The sequence below is a fragment of the Liolophura sinensis genome, chromosome 6 (genome assembly GCF_032854445.1).
Source record: "Liolophura sinensis isolate JHLJ2023 chromosome 6, CUHK_Ljap_v2, whole genome shotgun sequence".
Taxonomy (NCBI): Eukaryota; Metazoa; Mollusca; class Polyplacophora; order Chitonida; family Chitonidae; genus Liolophura; species Liolophura sinensis.
Window position 1 is genome coordinate 51,924,281 of NC_088300.1, and position 19,505 is coordinate 51,943,785.

Consider the following 19,505-nt stretch of genomic DNA (forward strand, 5'->3'; position numbering starts at 1 on the left):
AAATAATAATTGCAATAAAATCATGATTAAAGAATCGTAATCATACTTCAAACAGCGCGGTACATACACAGTGTCCAATTTATCTAAATAAGCCCACCCTGCTACATTTATTTTGAAATATATATGCAGGGGCCTACATTTTCATGTAAATACTCGTTAGTGTATGAACCGAATAGTAAGGCACTAATTAAAGTTTTAGGCCTGTACACTTCACCTTATATATATAGCCATTAACTTTCTTGCATGCAGCAGTGTTACTATACTCTTTGGTCATATAGCTCAAAATCTGACGATTTTCCCCCAGGGTTGAGGGAAAAACGGATAGATTTTGGCATCGGTTACCTCACAGCGCTGTTTCATGTGATCGGTTCCTGCGCTCAGAGTGAATGGTTGTGGAAAACACAACCATCCATTATTCTGACTGGTGAAATCAATTTTGGAAGTATTTTGACTGGTGGAAGCAATTTTGGAAGTATTTTGATTGGTGGAAGCAGGACGGAAGATATATTAAACTAAATTGACCTGAAGAATTTTGGAGCAAAATTGAAACAGTATTGGTGTCAGCAGTACAGCAACAAAGTGTTGACTGACCAAACAGGTTGCCTAATTAATAGGTACTTTAATAAGTATTCCCAGTTTCAAGCATCCAGGTTCTTTCCAAGAAGGAAGAAGTCATGGATAACATGGGATTATATAAATGGGCGAAATGATACATTCCATAATCCTGAAATTACGATATTTGAAGGTCAGGCATATTCATTTATTAAAAAGTTTTAAATTCAATTCTTTTTTTTTTTTTAGGTAAAAATCTTGTTGAAGTCCTATGTAGGCAGATTGTTGGCAGACCTTTCCACATGCTGTCGGCGAGGAAAACAGCATGCGCTGGACTTGAACTCACCGTTACAGCATCAGTGAGAGGTTGTTGGCTCAAAATGTATGCGTCCAGCACGCTGACCTCTCGGCCGCAGGAGCCTCCATAATGGGGAGTATGAGACTACATGACGTCGTGTTGGTTTTTGTACGTGTTTAAACAAGCTGTACACTGAACATAAAACAGTTAGTCGCAAAAGGTGATTCTGTTGAGGCTTTGAGTACACAGTGACCTTGGATAATACAAGAGAATGTGCCTGGAGCTGACATGCATGCGCAATATATATTGTATGTATATATGTAACTTGTCTGAAATATATGGTTATCTAGGGTCCACCCCGTTATGTATATTCTCAATGTGCTGATTTGGTTATTGTCCTAATTATAATTATAATGTATACGTCTCTTCCAGAATCTGTTTTCACTGTTTGTTCCGTCATGTCATGCCCTTGGATAGACCTTGACCTTGATACCGTTCTGGGAGCGCATGACCAGTTCTGGAACCATGACGATCTCGTGGTCTGTGTCCAACTCTAGGCGGAATCTGTTAAGAGATTAAGAAGATGTTAACGAAAAAAGTTTGAAACGAAAGCGCTCTTGGAAAATGTAGTAATTATTAAAATAGTGTAATTATACTGTCATAGTACACAGAGAGAACTTGGCTAATCTGGTAATTCAAGGAAAGACATTAATTGCATATGCTGTAAAAACGCGTCATAATATAACAGGATTCTGTCGTCTTGAAAAAATAAATAAATACAAACCCGTTGACTATGCGCGCAACCAATACCTTCTCTTCGTTCAGCGCAAAGTTCTGTCCGATGCAATTCCTGAAGAATGAATGAATTCAATTAGAATATTTGACAAGGACAAATACAGCTGGGCATGATGGCTCAGCATATATGCATTTAACAATCCTACACAGGGTATAATAAGCAAATGTACAGTATATAGAAATTGTCAACGCAATAGCTATTTTAAAGTTATTCACTTCTACGAAGTTTTTCAAAATCTTGTAAACGTTTTAAAATATATCTTAACTGACCTCGGTCCCGCTGAAAATGGCACAAAGGAATAAGGATCTCTACTTGAAAATTTATCTTCAGCAAATCTTTCTGATCGGAATTCCTGTAAAAAAATAATAAAATATATATAATTATAAATATTATAATATTTGATATAAGAAAAATAATATTCTCATTTGTGAAAAACATTTTGTTTAAACACAGACTTGTCTTTCATATTTTACTTTTGCAACATGTTGAGATGACAAGGTTAACAGTATGTGTTGACCATGTTTAGCATAGATCATTTCTTTTACTGTTTGTGATTAATTTTATTTTAGTCAAGAGTTGACTTTTTTACCTTTGGCAAACACGGTCTTGACAAATGCAAACAACATATGTGATATTCCTTAATGACTTGTGAATATTCGAAATGAAGCTTTATGATTGGGGCTTCATAGGCTGGGCTAATTGTAAATGGCATGGCAACAAATGTTTTTAGCCCGTGTCGCAACAATAATCAACTTAGCCCACGATCGCTTTGCGCAAGCGTTCCCTAGCTGATGCATAAATGATGAGGGGGATGAGGTGGATTTCAAGAGAAACCACTAAGGCCAATGTCATTGTTGTGTGAACTTGTGTTTTATTCTTTTTCTTGGCAGTGTACACTTGTGAAACATTTGTGTAAATGTCGTGAAAATATCCTTCAGATTCATTTCTTATGATCACATTGTGATAAACACTTTTCATAGATCGCATTGATCTGGAAAGTTTATTTCTCTTAGTTATGTACAGGCGATTATGTGAAATGATACTTTTATTTACAGGTTAAAAACACAGGTTACAGGTTGAAGACTAACCAAAATTAATGCTTATAGTGAAAGCTGTATGGGCTGGCTTTTCCTGGTTTCTTCTAATGGATTATGTGGTTTAAGATAGAAATATGAGATTTATTTCATCAGCTACAATTCTACAGCTGTACAGGGTGCTTCATCTTAAGTATATTTTGTTCATGTTTGTTCAGGACATATCCTTGGTGTTTAAGGTATTAATTTACTGTATATATTCAACATACGAATGAATACGACCCACCAAGATTTGCGAGATTGAACAAAACTGGGTAATATTTTGCAATTTTTTTCTCGATGTTGCAACACTAGTCAAAAGCGGATTTAACGGAGAATGAGGGGAAAATTTAATAGAATATCGAGGTAAAATTTCGATAACAGTATTGGTAAACCAGTAAAACATATCGTTGAGTTGTTGGAGCACGTTGAGTTCAGAGTTAGAACACTTCAGTTTTTCTGTTCATTGTTTAGCAACTTGATGTTCTCACATGTGTGTCGAACATAACAAAACGCAACTCAAGAATGGACAGAAAAATTGAACTACGGTATTCTTACTCCGAACCGTTGGCCACAACTAAACTGACATGTCTTTCTGATTTAACAATTTATTGATAGGAAAAGTTTGTGACCTATCTCTATTTTCTGTGGAATTATCACGCCATTCTCAGTTGAATGCACTTTGCCTGAGTGTCACAACCTCCGAACAATTGTGTAGTATACCATCTAGTTGACCAGATTGAATGACTCGCTAAATAGATATTCAACAGCCCATCAGCAATTACAATTAAATAAGAACAGCAGAGAGAAAATGTCTTGCTTTCAAAAACTCTGGAATTCACCTCTTCTTTTTGGTCATGTTGATCACACGTCATAAATAGCCTCCGTTTAAGCCAAATGTCTTAGTGTCATGAGGACTGTCATTTTGTAAAGGAATAGGTGGTATTCCCTGGCCTGAACCCGCTTGCTTGAGCCTTGGTATGTCGGCCAGCAACGGGCAGACTTCCACTGTGCCTAACACTAAGCTTAAGAAACCTCTTGTACTCGTCAGGAAGGAAGGTAGTTTGCAACTGTCAACTGGTAGAACTTCTGTGACTTAAATCTGTGTTCTCTAATCACGTAAAGTACAAAAGAAAGACATCAAGGTGAGCCTTTATCAAAGACCTAAAAATATGTATGGAGATTTAAATTTTAATGCACTAACATGTTATCAGTCCGGCGCAATCCTCTCTTCAAAAATAATAGAAGCAGTCGATTATTCGTGACCGGTGTTGAAAACGAAAACTGAACATTCGGAAATGTATGTATATGGCCGATAGACAGTTTTTTTGACAAAATGCTGTTGACAACCCAATAATTCAACACGGAAGGAGATGTATCGACTTACACTCCGTCGCCATCATCATCTGTGTCGCTGATGGTTTCAGTGATTTGGAAGATCGCGGCACTCAGTACGGCATTTGACGCCATTTTGACACCATCGCCGGGTTACTTGTTTTCAATGACAGGTGGTCACCTGACCGGCGAACGACACTGAGAAAAGTCGCGCGGCGGATACGTGACAATTCAAACAGACCCAGCAATATGCGCCTGGAATAGAGTCACACGAGATCGTTTATCCGTCATGCCAACATGGCGTAGCCCATGACCGGTAAAAATTCCAGATTAAAGTTGAGTTATAGTTACCAAGCAGATCAGAAAAATGGCTATGGACATTTATGTCGTTTTAGATATTGTACAGCTAGTCCTATAACCATATAGGCCTACACGGATCATGCAATATGTAAACCTACCTCTGGGTTCTCCCAGACATCGGGATTGTGATGCATGATGAACAAGGAAATGATTATCTTCATACCAACCGGTAGTTCGACGCCGTCAATCACCAGTGGTTTTGAAACTTCCCTACCAATAATAGGTACTGGGGTGTACATTCTAAAGACTTCCTTGATGAACATGGCCGTGTAAGTCATTTTTTGCAGATCAGGCCTGTCCAGAACAAAATAATAATAATAATTCGTATAACCGGTGAGGGGACAATTCTGAATAAGGCATCGTCTGGTCATACAGTAGCCCCAGGTGGCTACTTCAACTCCTCTTTTTGTGTTGGGCTGGCGGAGTGTAATAGCCACAGGGGGAGCTAATGATAAACCATACACCGATTCATGCCATATCCGACAGGTCCTTTCCACATCATGGCTGCAGTCCAAAAGTGATGTCAACTTTGGCTTTTACCTCTCAGTTCGTCCGCACACGCAACATCCTAGGTATATTCCATTTGGTAATGGCACACCAGCCCCGTATTCACGACACGGCAGGCAATTTCTGTACAAGGCGGCCATTAACTAGTCTTTCCAGGTTTAACGCGCATGCGCCATCTAGGAGGATAACTTTTTCAAGACCTATAACTGTGGCGAAGGCAAAATGGCTGCTGCTTTACCGATGACTGATGTGAATTTGGGAATATATGTGAGATGTTGTGTGCCGACGAGTTGAGAGGTAAGAGTCAAAAGTTGACACCACTTCTGGACTGCAGCAATTGTTTGGAAAGGACCTGTAGGACATGGCGTGAATCCCTGTATGGTTTACCATTGGTTCCACCCGTGGCTACCATACTCCGCCAGCCCAATATCAAGAGAGGAGTTGAAGTAGCCATCTGGGACAAGTCATACAGTAGACCCAAATACATGTCAGAGGATTCAGATGCAAATAGATTTTGTTGTTGCGGAATAGTAATCTCGATATATAGTTATCTTAGGTTTACGTGTGAGGTGTACTCAGTAATTCTTAACCTGATCCTATAAGGAACAATTGCTTTAGGGACATCGATATGATGAACCTGTATATAGTTGAGGGTAAAGTGGTATATGTTATAAAACTACATGCCCCATCATGCTATGGACAGAATATAGGTCAGTGGAGACAGACGTACATTTCAACGTCTTTTCTGTCGCCCAGCACGTCACGAACCTCCTGGTATACCTTTTCCTGGATATCCGGGTACTTGGCAAGAGCGTACATTGCCCAGGATGTGCCACTCGCTGTAGTGTCATGCCCTGGAAAACAAAACACTTGACAAATTTCATTGAATGACGCATTTTAAATGTATAAATGCTTCCATTGTTGAATGTGATTGTTCAGTATTTCCACAAGCTTCTTTTACAAATTTAACAATTATTTATTAAGGATACTGGCTACCAAATTAGAAGACTCCTAAAACAAAAGGGAAAATCGATGGTGTCACCTAACCTCCAAAACTAAACACATCTGATAAACAGCCTACTTCCACCAGTCCGCCACCGGTAGGATTTATCTATGAAATACGATGCTCGTGAAATCATTACTCTGGAGAGACTTTACCATGAAAAATCAAGAAATAACTGGTCTCATCCAAGTTTGATAATTCCAATGAAAAGAGTGACGGTGAGGTTGTAAATATAAACGTCAAAACGCATATTCGTATACCAATCGTTCTGGGTCAATAATCAAGCTAATAATCGCAAGACCAATTTCCTTGGAGGCTGTCAGTGACACTGTGAGGGCTGACAGTGACCCACTGGACGTCGACAGCAACACTGTGATGGGTTGACAGTGACATCATGTAGGAAGACAGTGACACTGTGAACAGTGACAACTTGTCGGTTGACAGTGACACCAGGTATGCTGACAGTGACGGGGTGTAGAATGACAGTGACGGGGTGTAGGACGACAGTGAAACCGTATAGAATGACACTGACATCATGTAGGATGGCAGTGACACCGTGTAGGACGACAGTGACACCGCGTAGGACGACAGTAACACCGTGTAGGACGACAGTGACACCGTGTAGGATGACAGTGACACCCTGTATGCTGGCAATGACACCGTGTAGGATGACAGAGATACCCTGTAGGATGACAGTAACACCGGGTATGCTGACAGAGACACGGTGTAGGCAGACGGCGACACCATGTAGGCTGACAGAGAAGCCGTGAGTGACATCGTGAAGACAGTGACGTTGTGAACTATGACAACACTTACATATACTTACAGTACAATTACACACCTATGATCCTTCATATATGAGAATTTTTCATTGGACCTGCATATAAAATATACTGATATATGCACAGGGGTAATAATCTCATTGCCTTATGATAACAGATGAACGGAACCCATTGGTTGATTTAAATCAGTTTATCATTCAGTATAATATGTAACCTTCAAACAGAAATGTGTCCACTTCTGCCCTCATGTCAACTCTGGAGAAGCCGACTCCGTCCTCGTCTCGAGCAGCCAATAGAATGTCTAGAAAATCCAGATGGGGCTTTTTGTTGACATCTGATTCGCTGAGCTGAAAAAAAAAACATACCTGTAAATTAGACGTAATAATATTGCGGGATACACAACACTACTGTCTAAAAACTCCACTAGTAATATACCCATACGTTTAGCAAATATTTTAAAGAAATATTTGCCTTGTTTATTTTGCATGTACCGCGTACACTCATTCAACTTTTGGATGTCTTCGTGGATCAATGATTATAGAGGGATAAATACAAATATTAATTAATCATTTTTCACATTTGTGTAGGCCTAGAAATGCATTACCCACCAGTTGATGTTGTCGTTTCTCGATAATTTCGTCGGCAAATGTATGTACGTAGTCACAGTGCTGCTTGAATTCCTGGCCATCTTTTGTTAATGCGTAAATCCAGTTAATGTAGTTAAGAGGTTGGCTGAAAGTACACTTGTAAGAATTAGAAAGCAAAAACCACCCCGTAAAGGGCATAGACTTTGAGGTTGGAGGCTGGACCTTTACTAGACATGGCCACATAAGTCGTTGTTAGAGTGAGATCGTCTTCAAACGAGACGTGTAAGCTTATAGTTTCTGCAGATTAAACCACTGGAATGATTAAAATATCCTTGCAAACACCCACGAACAAAACCACAGCCTACCCAAGCGTACCAAATCAAAACACTTACAGATCTCTTTGGACTATAAGAGTTGCCATTCTCTTCACGGCTCGCACATACGGATGAAGCCCTCTGTTGAACATAAGAGAAAGCTATTCATTCAATCATATATTTTGTCATTGGTGTTTTACGCCATACTCCACGGCGAATATCTCGACGGAGGCCAGCAATATGGTGGGAGGAACCGGGCTAAGAGATATCACCGGCATATATTCACAAAAAATGTAAAGTTTATTGCACAATTGCTTGCCATTAAAATGTGTGCAAAATGGGTGATGGAAAATCAGTTCATGAGGAGCAAATCAGTATTCCAATAACGATTAGTTCGATCCATGACAAGTCAGAAAACAGTTACCTGTGAGCATACAACCATAGTTTGTTTTCACGTTAGGTTTAGGTTATGACATGCGGTTTTAGCGTGGACTGGTCATCAAGGTTTTAACGAATATTTCCGGTTTAACGCCGCATTGGCAATATTTCAGCTATATCTTGGCAAAGTTAGGTTTCACTAGCTCCGCAGGGCTATGATCACGTATACTATCACATCCCTGTCTTGTACCAAAAGCTCATCTTCAACACCTCTGTACTTCCCTTAATGTATACTACTGCTAGGCACCAAATAATTTGTTTGTCCGTAACCATAGTCGTCACGGCTATCATTTCCAGGTTGGTGTTCCCATGTGTCATCACTAGTAATCCCACACAAGCATGAAACTATGGTGGAAGCTGGATAAATTTCAACTCCGACCGCCATATTTGAATGCATACTCCTCACAGTGAGGGGAATCATGTATACAATTATCACTCCTCCTACTACCAAACAAGATTGACTTTTTCACAGATACGGGGTAATTGTTTCACCAGTTTCACCAATAATGGCCATACAGGGAACCCATAATCAATATTGACCATTAAAAAAATTTCTCAAATAAATTAAACAAAATTGAAAAAAAGATTAAACAAGTGCAAAATATGCTGGAATTGTCAGTAGTTACCTCCTTGTATGTGGCTGTGAGGAGAATGCGTTCAAAGATGCTGGTTGGAGAAGAATTTATTCAGTTTCCACTAGTTTCATGCTTGTGTGGGTTTACTAGTGATCACTCATAAGAACACGTACCTGGAACTGAGACAACTGTGACTACCGACATACGAATTATTTGGTCCCCAGCAGTAGTATACTGAAGCCATCAAGGGAAGTACAGAGATGTCCAAGGTAAGCTTATGGAACAAGACAATGCTGTGATAGCTAAGTTTTGACCTAGTGTGAAATAAACGACGTATTTATTTATTTATTGAACTGAATTCAAGCCTATGACGCTTCAGGTCAATGAGCCATGCAGCGAAGGGTATCGTATAAATGTGTCTTACCCCTTTTCCTGAATATTGTCCTCAAAAGAAAAGGCACACCTCAACATGACGTCTAAAGTACACAGAGCCACTGGGTCAAACACTTCAAAGCTTTCTCCTGTGCACGACGCTTTTTTGAACTTGGACTGGATACGGAATGAAGTAGAAAATATTGTCATAGACAACACGGTAAGTATATATACATGTACATATTTGTAGATTTCACAATTCTCATCATATTAAATACATGTGCTACATAATGGCCGGTAGACCGACTGCTTGTAAACGAGCAGAGTTCGAGCTCAGTAATGTATTTATCGTTATTTATGTATTTGAATGGTATTTTACGTCGAAGTCATTTATATGATGAATGCTACGGTTGGGCAGCATTACGGTGGGAGGGATCCGGACAAGGCTTGGAGGAAACCCCGAAGAGGAGGCCAACATGAGCATGAGAGGCTCCTGAGTGTTTGCTCTGCGCTAGCGAGCTAATCACTCGGCCACAGAGGTCCCAGAGTTAAGTAAAGTTGACTTGTCAAAATGTCTCATGTTATAGAGAGAGGAAGATGTAAAGGATTCCACATTCCAAGAGAAACGTGTTGAAAAAGTGAAGATGGACTTCCAATGTGGTTAGAAAGCCATGGGGCCCATGCGGCTCTTGTTAGAATAAATGCTTGCATGTATGCTTGGTGTATAAAGACGAACTTAGCAATTTTTCAGTATATATACATTGTCTTCTTGAGTCCATACTCCCACAGTGCTGCCGCCAGTGAAGTATCATGTCGCAAACACCAGACATTACACTCCACCCAGTCACGTTATACTAACACCAGGCCAATCAGTTTCCTTGATCTAACCCCTCAGTACTGAGGACCAAGCGACTTCTTGTTAGAAGTTAATTCTACAACTTTATTTTAACGCTTAAGTGTATTTATTACAAAATCGATGTTGTTATTTACCTTGAATCGACAAGTATTGCTATTTGTCGATCAGGTGAAGTTAGTCCTATCCCTAGAAAAGCTTTACAGATCGCTACGTTCACGACAAATATCTTCACTCAAAGCCGCAATCGAATGTGCGGAAACTGGATTCGAACCCGCGACAACGGCTGATCAGCTGTGACGAGTACAAATGCTTTAGCGAACAAGCGGGAGAGAATCTCACCCGGAAATTAAAGTTACACATTCCATGCTCATGACAGAAGATATGCACTTACCAACAGAATATCCGCTGCCTCGTTATAAACCTTCTGGTACGGCTGCAAGGCTTTGCAGTGAAAAGCCGGTGTTAGCAACTTCCGGTTTCGCTCCCATTTTCGCCCACTGCTGACTAGCAAGCCTTCTCCTAGAAGCGAATCAACCACATCCAGTATTCAGACCAGCGCTTAAAGGAGTTTAGTTCATAGTTTTTGTCTTCACAAGCGATTTTGTTAGGCCTCAAACTTGATGTATCTGCATATTTTACATGACGACCTGTTTCTCCTGTACATCTGGATATCGTTTAAACATTAGTTCAAAACTTCATTTTAAGCAAGGAATTTCCTTTGCAAGGAAAATCATCAATAACGACAGTATACACTCAAATGATTACCTATTTTTTACCTAGAGGCTTAGGTATGAATCAGTTAAAAACGGAAAAAGAAAACTTCAATTTCTGTGTATTGTAGAAGGAGGGGGGATTTAAATGTATGAAATCGTATGCATACTCATTATCGTCTTGAAAAGCGATGAATATCATGTGACGCAGGAGTTCACTACTGCTAAGACGAATCAATAACATATATATGCTTCTCGTTTATACCATGTGAATCTCACGGGAATGTTGATGTCTTCCAAACCAATTTTAAGATGTGTGTGTGTTGCAAAGTAACTATTATATAACTAGCACACAAATACTGCACAAAAATAGTCAAAGAAAAACGTTGGCTCGCTGTCCATAGTTGACAGCTCACAATTCAAGAGAGGAGAGACTGAGCACTAGACAAGAGGTTCACCTACCTACCCATGGCTGGATAAGGTTGTATATAGCCTGAAAGGAACGGTTCTTTGGTTCTGTGGTGCGCAAAATTTCTCCTACAGATTTCGGGTGGGTCACAAGGACGTTTGGGTTGAATCTGCCTCTCCAAAATATCAACGTCTTTAATTTGTGCTTCTTGACTTCTTCCACAAAATACGGTAGCATGTTTGGATAGCCTATTTCTTTGATCTATTTGTATATAGAAAGAGAGATGAGTTTGGGACGCATGCAAGTTGATGTCAGCGTTGAATTAACTACATGTCAATGTAAAGGTTACAATGGGCTCAACCGTAAGCTAAGTTGATTGTAACTACCACGGCATCATATGTTGCAGACATGTTTTCCCATGGTAGTTACAATCAATTTAAGCTACAATTGCTTAGTGCAAGAGCCCCCAGACATCTTGTTCTGGAGTAAACGATAATACGCATGCATACTTGGCACACATGACAACCGATTTTATTATATTTACCCATTATGGACTAACTGAAGTCGTCTTTCCGCTTGAAAGCCTAATTACGGTGTGTCTTCATGAAATGTAATTTATTAATGACGATAGAGATCACTTGACCTTTCAAACAGGGGCTACAAGGTGAAATATGTGAAAACAACACATTTTCAGCACAGTTCATAGTATGACAAGAGGAAATAAAGTTCAGCGATCGATTAGATAAGGTAATAGGTATTTACCTTAGGAAGAGTTCCCAAAAGCCAGTGTCTGGGGAGGTTGTGGATCTTTGCAGCTGCTGTCTGAAAGCTCCACAGCACTTTAACCAGCCTGTAAACGCAGCCACACACCCAGATCAACAGTGGAATCGCAATTGTTCCCGCAACAAGGCCTAAGGAGGACAGGAATATCATGGTGTCTGAGCCCTTCGCTGATCTGTGTAATTATATTTTGTAACAATCCTGAAGCACAAAGAATACAGAAAAACATAAGACTTCAGATGAACTACTTCAGCAATACACTCCGGAACAAATATATTCCTGTGCATATGTAGCAAGTACAGAAAAACATGGTAATATGGTCGGCATGTCGGAATTACGCGAGACTGCGCCTCTTCTGCATCTATATACCAAAATTAAAACAGCAAATGCAAAACAGTTGGAGTTGTAGGTCTGAAACGAAGTCGCACAAGTACATATAAAGGAAAGGTAAAACTGGTACCGGTAAGCCACACCCAAGGTTCAACTGGGGTACACTCAGACTCAAACCTCAGACCTTTTCTAAAAGGAATTAAATCACACCTTTTGTGAAAGGTGTCTATTCACACCTTTTTCAAAAGTTGTTAATCCACACCTATTCCTATGGTGCTAATTTACACCCCTTTAAAAGGTATAAATTTACGTCTAATAGGGTGTGCGTCCTAGGACAAGTCATTTACACCCATTATGGGTGTATACTGACATCATTTTAGCTAAGAGGGTAGGCCTATAGTTAACATTCTAAAAAAAATCTGTCAAATTTAACAGTCAGTTGTCTGATTGAGTGACATATTGCATTGTGTTATTGCATTCGATTATTCTGCTCGTTTTGAGGTGGAGGTTTTTTGAGGCGGAGGGAGGTGGAGGGAATGCCCAGTTGCCCCGGCTGGGGCAGGCTGGGCAGGTTGGTGGTGACGTCACACCTGCCAGCCCGAAGACGATTGAGATTTGCCAATCACCTACAGACCCGAACGCTCCACCCACAGCCAGGAGGCGAGCTGTAATTTGGCAAGAACCTCGCTGGGTAAGGGCAGGCACACCTTCCTCTTCTTCTCGGGAGGCTGCTGTTGTTGTTCACGCGTAGTGACACGCGTAGTGATACATAACCGCACCACGCTCATCACCATCCGCGCACGCGAAATAGTCCCCTTACATAAGCGAAAATAGTCCCCTTACATAAACCGATTGGTTCATTTTTTCCCCGTCTCCCCACGGGTAGGTCCGTTTTGCGGGCTCCCCATTGGGGCGTTTTGGGGCAAATCCGGCTCACCCATTGGTCCGTTTTGGCGCCAGGGAGCTCTTTTCGAGCTGTCCCACGCCACTTTACAAGCCGACGTTTTGCCTCTTTTTTTCTCTTTTTTTTCCCCTATACCCCTATACTCTACGGTTATACTGTTATACTATACGCAAGTCTACTACACACATCACATATGCCCCACGGCGTGGAAAAAACCCACCAAACTTCCCCAGCGAAGGGGTGACGTCACCACCAACCTGCCCAGCCTGCCCCAGCCGGGGCAACTGGGCATTCCCTCCACCTCCCTCCGCCTCAAAAACCTCCACCTCAAAACGACACCAAACGTACATTCCCAACTACTTTATTCATATTAATAACACTAAACACAACACACAACACAGCCTCATTTCTCCCATTTAAAGACAAAGAAGGTAACGTACGATCAGGTGTAATTTAATCACATTAAATATCATGAATAGAAACAGAAATTACTATGAAGAAACCGTACGTGGGAAGATCTGTCAGCAACCTGCGGATGGTCGTGGGTTTCCCCCGGGGCTCTGCCCGGTTTCCTCCCACCATAATGCTGGCCGTCGTCGTATAAGTGAAATATTCTTGAGTACGACGTAAAACACAATCAAATAAATAAATAAATACTATGAAGAAACAGCCAGACGTTTTTCAGAAAGATTACAGTAACTCAACATAACGTCCAATCTTTAGAAATTGCCTGCCTTTGGTGACTACTATTTCAGCAACAGGTGCAGCCCAACAGATATACATACCTGTGTACTATTTTAGAAAATTGTATTACAGTGCACAGAGCATTTCCACACTCAAGCCTGAAGTGAATATCAACATAATGTCAATCCCCATTGCTACATGTCACTGAGCCGGTCTTATTTTGCCCCTGGGGTTTGCTGTACTTTCGGCCTACTCTGCTTTCGCCACCCTGTCCAGTTTTCTTCAAGATCTTTTCGTTCTGTATACACTGTACGCAGTACTGACCTAGTTTCCCGTTATGCAATGGACACCATCCATGTACTTGATTACAATAGCCAAGCCTTCCGTTATGCAATGAACACCTTGCATGTACTTGATTGTGCAGACTGTATACAAGCATATTGACTTTGCATGAAATACTCACCTTTACATTAATCTGTGAGCTCTTCTCAGCATGCCATGAACTTAGTCAGATACCAACTGTTGGTCACGTCATTTATAGCGTTACATTTACCATATATATTGATGATGCTGGAAGTACGCCTCTGAAAGCAGGATTAAACCCTGTGCCTAGAGTTCATAAGTATTACGTCCGTTACGTCGCCTTACTCCTGGTCGGACTGTTCTCCGTGAATACTAATCTGACTTTGCTCACTGTACACATTATAACGTGTATCGTACTATATATACAGACGTCAGTATGACTACTAGAGCGGCAGTTAAATTAGGGTATTCCAAGTATACAAATTTTGTGTAGCAAATTTAAACCGGTTTTCTGCATAATTATTCTCGTTTAATGCATAGTCATGTATGAGACACTCTACGGTTGATGGACCTGGTGTACTAGTTTGACAAGGTTCTGGCCTTTAGTTCAAGTGATGTCAAACAGAAATAAGCTGAACGGCTGTTACTTAAGCACCATTACATTTACAAAGCTAGCATAATCCCCTAAAAAAGCTATAGGAGGAGTAGCGTTGTCAAGAAAGGCTTCCGAACATATGAGGACAGACAGACAGACAGGAAGACGGAAAAGGCTGATAGTTATGTTCTCCCCTATGTATACCGAGGATATACTATACAGAACATAGCTATATCTACAATGGAGTGCAAGAATGCACAACGTATATGTACACTGATAGATAACATGTAGACCAAAATCACAAAGTCATGAAATAACTGCACCAATCAATCAGATGTAGCAGACTGAATCAGAACAGACCGTCTTCACAAAAGCAACACGCAGGTAAAAGTTACCAGTCTCAACGTACACGTACGCTTAGCTCATCATACTCACGGGCCTGAAATGCGGCATAGGTCAAACGTATCCCATCTACTCGCTTAGTTTCGTTTGATGGCTTGAGCCGTTGTAGGATTTTACTCACGTCCTCAGAGCGACTCAAGTTTGTACAGAGCTACATTGTATATGTATTTACATAGCCCATAACGGTTCGCCATTATTGTCAGGAATGTGTGTCAAGAAGTCGACCAATTTCCGTAAACTCTCCAGAAATATGACGCATGACGCAAGCAAGACTTTATGACGCTATTTGAAGGACGCCAACGGGTTTGCAGATTTGAACTCGAGATGATTGTCCCATACCGCCGGTTCAGCTGGCCACTGATAGGCGAATTTCTCAGGAACGAGTGCAGAGTGTGGAGACGAGCAGGAATGAATGATATCCTCTACATATCGATCGCAATCCAGGATGGTTGATGCTGCAGGTAAGTGTTCCCTCTCTTTATCAGCGATGCGCTCCATAACAAATCCAGTCATATTCGGTGCCGATTTATCACCACATGTGACTCGAAGAAGACGGTACACGGTTGATTCCTTTTCTGTATTAAGATCTCTTCAACGATAACGATGCAGATGGGTTTCTCTTTCAAGTAAGTTAATTTGTAAGAACATTTTGTAAATATCACTGGTAAACCCAACCTCCTCCTCTCGCAACCGTAATAACACTCCGAGTAAATTGCCATTAAGACCAGGCCCTTTAGGCCGAATAGCATTCAATCAGAGATAGTTCACTGATTTAATGTGAGACTGCAGATCTGACTGTCAGTGGACGAGACCAACCCTTGGCTTCTTACTGAGCGATGGCTTCCGAGTTCATTTTAGCCTTGGCGGGATTTTTAGTAAGGATTTTTCTAATAGCACCAGTTTTCTCATAACCATTAAGTAATTGTTGGGTAGCTGCTCGGGATCTTTCTTAAAGGGTAACCTTATGGTGCAACGGTTGTCTACTCGGTGACAGGATTTCGCCATCTGCTCGAGCGCTGTCTTTTCTTCCAATGATATTGTCGGCTTTGGGCACTTGCAATGGGGAGCCTGAATCACCAGAGTTTCAAACTTATAGAAAGTCTGAAAACCGATCTCCTGTACGAGACTCAAGGAAATTTAATCCGATCTGTACCTCTTGCAGGGCCCCATTACATATCAACTCAACAAAGACAAACTGGTTGAAATGGTATTACTTGTCGCACTTGTTTCTCGTCATGAAGATGGCTGTACTGCAGCCCCTGGATTGAGTCCACTGGTCCAGCTTGATGATGAAAGTTTTTGTCGGACAGATGAAGGAAGGACTTCAGTCAGCCTCTGTCTTACAGTGGCACACTTAGTGTTGTCTGATCGATCTCATGGGCCTCTCTTTCATGCTCCTCTCCACAATCTACTAGAGACAGCCAGCATTTCACTTACCAGCTTTGTGACTGCTGTAACCTTTCGCCTCCAACTAAAGCTAGACTAGGGCTTTTACGTCTTTCCTGGAGTAAAAGTTGTTTCGTGAACGCCTTCCTTATGATCGTTGTTCCAGCACCACTGCCACCTAGCACGCTGCCCTCAGCTGTTCTGCCGTTGTTCGATCGAAACACTACACGTACTGAGATCCAAGGTTGGGGTCGTCCCACTGACAGTTGGGCTAGGTGGATGAAGTAATGGATGATGACCTTTCGTTAAGCTCGAGAAACAAAGTCTATTGTCTTTCACAATATTCACTCTGTAGCCTACACATGAGTCGGTAAAGGTAGAACCTTGGGAAACTCCAGGACGACATTCTGGTTACGTTTGTAACTGTTAGACTTTAGTTAAAAATACTTGATTTATTTACAGACTTAATATCCAGTACATATGTATATTACAAACTACGAATGCAGTAACTACAAACTGTACGTGAAGAATGATTCTCCTCATATAGCCATTAATGGGCGATTTGCCAGCAGGAAGTAAACTACAGCGGCTGCGCGCAGACAATGGCAGCTGCAAAAACCTCGTTTCCGCTGACACATCTAAGAGAAAGTAATCTTTTCGTTTACCTAATCAATAACAAAGTGCGGAGGTGTGTGTGGGCTCCATGGTCTACTCTTGTTTACACTGTTTATTTGATTAGTGCTTTAAGCCGTACTCAAGAATATTCCACATATACAAAGGCGGCCGTCATTATGGAAAGCAGAGGCTGGGAAAAAATCAACGACCATCCGCAGGTTGCTGGAAGGTCTTGGAGCGAGCTTGAACAAAGCCCATTACGACTGATTGAAACACATGGCAGCTCATTTATTTATTTATTTATTTGACCAATGATTAACGCCATACTCAAGAACATTTCATTTGTACGCCGGCACTTGGTTACTGGGTGGAAGAAACCAGAGTGCCCAGCGGAATAATCAAAATCTCCTGACATTTAGTGTCGGTCCTACTCCATAGTTTTCCTCCAGCATATGAGGATAAACCAAACACTGGTCGGCCAAATGTTAGTAAAGAAAAACACAAAAACAAAAAGTTGTATTTACGGTATTCGTCTATATTAGTCTCGTTTATTTGATACAATTCCATTCCACAAAAACAAACCATGAAACAATGGGCAAAAAACGCGATCGTAGCCGTGTGACCCATACCATCTAAAAGAAAAGGTCGACGGACGAGCCTTATAAGGACAAGAAAACGTCTGAATTTTTACCTCCGGAATATAAAATTTGTGTAGTTACTTGCTTGTTTGAAACAGCAGCCTGTGAGATGAACGGTGGAGAGCCGCTAGCCTTTGCCCTACAGGGCGGCTATCCAGCTCAGTTCACACCTCACGCACAGGCCGCTGTGCAGGCTGTACCTCGAAGCCCGTAACGCAAACCTAGACAAAAGTGGAATTTCTATGTGTTACCAATCGCTGTTTCAATTCAGTAGAATTCAAACCTTATCTATTTTTACGGGTGATACTTTTTTGAAACATGCAAAATTAGCTCCATAGTTACTTTCACCGGTGTTAGTGACAGGCTGCAACTCACAATCCGCTAGCCGGACTGCATGGGTCCTCATGTCGCAGCTGGTATCGCTTGACTTGGCTATAAAAAAATGTAGTGGACTAGGAAGCCGCGCCATATTCTCCACAGATACTACCATAATTCCATTGATGTCCAATTCGTGTCAGACAAGGCAGAAGTGAGCACCATTGTGTCACCTACGTGGCTGGTATATGAGCAAAAACCGGTCATCTTATTGCCCAGTCGCTATACTGTACAAGCTTTTCCAGGATCTAATACATTTCCGGTAGCCTATCTTCCAAAATATTTGTTGTAAAACTTTTTTATATACATGATTTCCCTGCATGGATTGGGCAATGCTTTGCAGGGCCTATCAAACAAGGGTTTATCATTTATGTGATGTTCATCGAGTTGCTGGAATTTCTTATTGATAACATTTTTGTGAGACTTGGAGAAACCATATATCAACAAGGTATTTTGACTTGACCTCTACCTGTTTTCGTATAAATATAGCTATATGCAGAAACTATCGCAGAAACGAGGTCCGATCTTGTGATGTTCATCGAGTTGGTGGAATTTCTTATTAATAACATTTTTGTGAGACTGGGAGAAACCATATATCAACAAGGTATTTTGACTTGACCTCTACCTGTTTTCGTATAAATATAGCTATATGCAGAAACTATCGCAGAAACGAGGTCCGATCTTTCTCATTCACCAAATGGTATATTGGTGATCTGCTGGATTAAACAATCCGTATATAACAAAAGCTGTGAAAGATCTTTACTCACCTTCGCTGGATTTAAAGGAAACCACGAACTCTCCCAGATGGTACATCTTATCCGGACCTATATTTGTACAAAGACCAAAATCATTTCCCCTCTCGCAGACTTTACGACAAGAGGGATAGTTTCCATTTTGACATTACAAATTATCCTCACTTGGACAGCAATATACCGAAGGGTCCTGTATATGGCGTTTAAACATCTCGCCTTATAGCATTTGTTAAACTTTGTGTGTTGTGTGACGATATCAATCAATGTCACAAGCTATAACTGCAAAAACGAGCATCTCAAGATTATTCCATTAAACGCCTTCGCTTCTTAAGTTTTACAATAAGTATAATTCTCTTGTAAGTAAATATAGACGGAGAACCCAGAATCTATGGCGCTCAATTTTATGATTTTGTCTAATTCCCCCTTACTATGGGTTATAAATTCATCGTGTTGAATTAGATCACCACGCTAAATATATGAACCGTTGCAATCAAACCGCATTTGAGATACACATATTGTTGTCGACAGTTTATATACTAGCATCTTGTTCATTCGCCTAGAACATGCCTTTCGTCTTTCCATCATCAATGAAAATTGCTGACCGCTTCTTTTTGCATTTTTCCGTCCTAACTTCGTACTTTTTACTCTTTCGTAGTTCTTTGTTATTTTGTGTTAAACGTCGATTTTGGAAATAGCCTTGAGATTATTGACCTGGAGCGTCCTTCTTGGTTGACGGCTGGTAATCGAATTTTGGTTCGACGCTCAGGCACATGG

At 40.9% G+C, this 19,505-nt stretch overlaps 1 protein-coding gene across 1 annotated transcript; it reads right to left on the bottom strand.

Annotated features, from left to right (window-relative positions):
• Positions 1-804: 804 nt before the first annotated feature.
• LOC135466875 (ultra-long-chain fatty acid omega-hydroxylase-like) lies at positions 805-11,923 on the bottom strand. The gene is made up of 12 exons (XM_064744629.1): positions 11,730-11,923; positions 11,021-11,228; positions 10,240-10,367; positions 9,045-9,169; positions 7,686-7,748; positions 7,315-7,438; positions 6,921-7,053; positions 5,652-5,775; positions 4,513-4,708; positions 1,916-1,998; positions 1,635-1,700; positions 805-1,414 (listed from the first exon to the last, which is right to left on the bottom strand). The coding sequence occupies exons 1-12, from the start codon at positions 11,898-11,900 to the stop codon at positions 1,312-1,314; spliced, it is 1,524 nt and encodes a 507-aa protein (XP_064600699.1). The 5' UTR covers positions 11,901-11,923; the 3' UTR covers positions 805-1,311.
• Positions 11,924-19,505: the final 7,582 nt, after the last annotated feature.

Coding starts and splice junctions, on each gene's coding strand:
- LOC135466875 (XM_064744629.1), bottom strand. CDS start 11,900: ATGATATTCCTGTCCTCCTTAGGCCTTGTTGCGGGAACAATTGCGATT. Junction 10,368..11,020: donor CCTTATCCAGCCATGGGTAG/GTAGGTGAACCT, acceptor ATTCGCTTCTAG/GAGAAGGCTTGCTAGTCAGC. Junction 4,709..5,651: donor GACAGAAAAGACGTTGAAAT/GTACGTCTGTCT, acceptor TGTTCTGGACAG/GCCTGATCTGCAAAAAATGA.